At 53.4% G+C, this 3,104-nt stretch overlaps 1 protein-coding gene across 3 annotated transcripts in view; it reads right to left on the bottom strand.

The window, feature by feature from the left end:
- Rec8 (REC8 meiotic recombination protein) overlaps nt 1-3,104 on the bottom strand; it is an 8,179-nt gene that overhangs the window by 1,044 nt on the left and 4,031 nt on the right. For all 3 annotated transcript variants that reach the window (XM_010637710.2, XM_010637711.2, XM_010637712.2), the window contains exons 9-19: nt 2,705-2,828; nt 2,549-2,621; nt 2,393-2,472; nt 2,152-2,201; nt 1,708-1,851; nt 1,349-1,415; nt 1,095-1,255; nt 900-948; nt 544-610; nt 288-419; nt 108-214 (exon numbers count right to left, since the gene is read on the bottom strand). In XM_010637710.2, coding sequence (XP_010636012.1) covers nt 108-214; nt 288-419; nt 544-610; nt 900-948; nt 1,095-1,255; nt 1,349-1,415; nt 1,708-1,851; nt 2,152-2,201; nt 2,393-2,472; nt 2,549-2,621; nt 2,705-2,828 — 1,054 coding nt within the window. The remainder of the gene's footprint in view (nt 1-107; nt 215-287; nt 420-543; nt 611-899; nt 949-1,094; nt 1,256-1,348; nt 1,416-1,707; nt 1,852-2,151; nt 2,202-2,392; nt 2,473-2,548; nt 2,622-2,704; nt 2,829-3,104) is intronic.

The raw sequence follows: 3,104 nt of genomic DNA, 5'->3' as shown, positions 1-3,104 counted from the left end.
TTTTTTTTTTTTTTTTAAAGAGAGAAGGCAGGTCCCAGATTCCCTCTTGTGTCCTCTGTTCTGTGTGTCCCTATCTTATTCTACCATGCACACATGCCCACACTCACCCAAGAGCAGGTAGAAGACCCTGGCAGCCATCCTGCGAGGGCTGAGAGGAGACACGAGGCTGCTGAAGTCGGGCTCCCTGTTGGCCTGGAGCTCCAGTGCCACCGCCCTGTAGGAATCAAGAACCGTTAGCTGAGGCACCAGCCTAGGTCCACCCCATCAAGGCACCCTCTCCCCAGCACCTGTGCACGGCCTCCAGTGAGAGGAGCTCGGGCTCGAGGGGCAGCTCCAAGGGTAGCTCCATGGGCACCTCAGGGAGTTCAGGCACCACTGGCAATACAGGGGGCTCTGGCTGCTCTGTCTCAGGCCAGGCCCTAGGAAAACGGAGTCAAGCAGAGCGATGGCAGGTATGGCAGTGATGAGGGGCACGGCCATCCTAGTCATCTCCCCCACCCTGGCCAAGGCCGCAGGCACAAGCTCACCACCCAAGCTGCTTACCACCTTTCTTCTGGTAGGGCAAGGCTGATTCGGGACTTCTCCTCTTCAGCTGCTTCTAGAGAGAGCTCTGTTGGGAGATGGAAGGTGCTGAGGGGGCTTCTGCTTGGCTCTAAGCAGTCAGGGCCTTGTGACTAGATGGATATAGCTCAGTGGTAGTGTCTAACCCTAGGGTCAATCCCCAGTACCACATACGAAACCATGTGGCCATACAGTTTGACTAGACACCAGAGCTGTGTATTGACTTGTGGAAAATATCTAGGTGGGCGGCCTGCAGAGAACCAGTGTGTGCTTCCTTGTTAAACACCCTTGCTCTGTTGGAACAGTGATGAAGGTGGTGGTTTCCACAGGTGCTTTACCTGAAGACAGCATGAGGGGACCACTAGGCTCCTGGGCCTCTCTGAGGACCTAGGGATGGGAGAAGGGGAACTAAGACCAAGCATCTGGGGCTTGGAGTTCTGATACAAGGCTCAAGACCACCAAGCTTGTGCCACTGATTTGTGGTAGAGCCTGCCAGAGCTCAAACGAGGCAGGAAGCAGTGAGGTGCTGTTACCTCAATTTCACTCGGAGTTTCAGTCTTTCTCCTTTCCTCCTCAGCTGCTGCCTCCCTTGCAGCAGCCTCCTCTTCAGCTTCTAGGGATGGTCTAAGCACTCTTCGGGGAATCTGGGCACAATGGGTCCAGAAATCCAGTAGTTCTGGGGGTAGCCAGCCAGCTAGGGATGAGGGCACGGTGAGTTGTAAGAAACAGCAAAAGTGCAGAATCTAAGTTCTAAAGATCCCCTGTGTCCATTTCCTGCCATTCTTACAGAGAGCTGGGGTTCTGAACAGCTCCACAGGGCTTGTAATTGTCTTCGAAGGAGGCTGGACCATTGGCTGTGTGGAGAAAAAGGCCAGGAACCCTGTTACTGGGGAGCCACTCCTTAGGGGCCCTTCACCTCCTGTGTACTTTTCCAGAGTGTCTGAACGTCTCCCACTTTCAGGCTCATAATCTTGCCTGTCCTCATTGATAAAAGGAGTTTTTAACCTGGTTCCCATTGGTGTGCATGGAAAGTTGGGAGTGTATGCAAAACCACTTGCAAGGGAGTTTTCATCACATTCCCAGTGCTCCCCCAGGAGTTCAGAAGGCCCAGCCTGACCTGTGTCAATCCCTTCCCCCAGCACTTACACACTCCCAGCAGTGGGCTCTGGTTTGCAGTTGTTCCTGGAATTTCTCCCGGGAGATCTGTGTTTCCTTGTCCCAGAACAGTAGCTGGCGGCGGCGGCGGCGGCGGCGTGGAGGTGGTGGGCGCCCAGGAGTTGGGGGCGGCCTCTGCCAAGTGAAAGGGGAGGTAGAGGCAAGGCTACCCATCATTCCCTTCCCTGGCATCTTGGAGGCCTGCTAATGGCTGCACACTGCCCTGGGGAAAGGGTTTGGGCAAGGCCTCCACAGGCTTGCATAACAACATACCTACCTATTTGGAAAGTGAGGCCACAATGATGAGGTATAGAAAAGGACAACTTTTATTGATATAGAAGCACTCCATGTAAGCAACCAGTGACCCTGAATTTGGGGAAGCAGCACTGGGTTGGGGCGCAAGAGGAGAAGGAGGCTCCTAACGGATCCACTCACCTCTGGACTCGGCGGGGCTGGCAGACGCAGCTCTGGCGGGGGAGTCACCTCTACAATGACACCAGAGGTTCTGGCTTTCCCATAAGCCCCTTCACTCTGGTGACCACCAGGATGAGAAGCTACAGCTTTCCCACACCCAGCAGGGAGGTTTCCCTCCCTTCGGCAGGCTGGCAGATGGCTTTTATCTGCAGCAGCTATGCAGGTATCTACACCTCAGCACCCAGGCATGGTGGACACTCACCAGTGATTAGGGCACTAGGCTCCCAGCCTTCCAGTTTCAGCTCTTCAGGGGCCAGGACCAGACCAGGAAGTGGCTCTATCCTGTAGGGAAATAGAAATTAGAGATGCCTTTCCCAGCACTGACCCTCCTACCTGGTCCAGGAACTCCTACTCTTACTGTGCAGGAGCTGGAGGTGATATTGAGGGGACTACAATGTCACCCTCCAGGGCCCGGAGTTCTTCCTTGTACTCTGCAGAGACAGGATCAGAACTGAGAGGACAGAAGAGATAAGGGCACTGCTAAGTCCCAGACTGCCCGTGCCAGCGGTCTGACCATCCAGTGTAGGCTTCCGGGGAGGCCTGACTTTCCGATATTCCTCTACCAAGATAGCTTCATCTTCCTCTGCGATCAGCAGTTCCAAGTCTCGTCGGCTGACCTCTGGGAGTTCCTGTTCACCCTATCAAGACAGAAAATCAAGGAGGGAGGGACCATTTATTTCCATTTTTTGTTTTTGTTTTTTTGAGACAGGGTCACCTTATGTAGTTGAGGTTGACCTTGAACTCACTATATAGCCTAGGCTGGCCTTAAACTTGTGGCAATCCTCCTGCTTCAGGCCAAGTTTACAGGTATTCGCCACCACACCTGGCTCATCAGTTTCATTTATTTTGTTTTGAAATAGGGTCTGTATGTAGTCCAGGCTGGCTTCTAACTCTTTTTTTTTTTTTTTTTTTTT

This window comes from Fukomys damarensis, unplaced genomic scaffold (assembly GCF_012274545.1).
Source record: "Fukomys damarensis isolate Sample0158 unplaced genomic scaffold, DMR_v1.0_HiC HiC_scaffold_17, whole genome shotgun sequence".
Classification (NCBI taxonomy): domain Eukaryota; kingdom Metazoa; phylum Chordata; class Mammalia; order Rodentia; family Bathyergidae; genus Fukomys; species Fukomys damarensis.
Note: the sequence above shows the minus strand (reverse complement) of the source record. Positions and strands in the feature narration are given on the sequence as shown.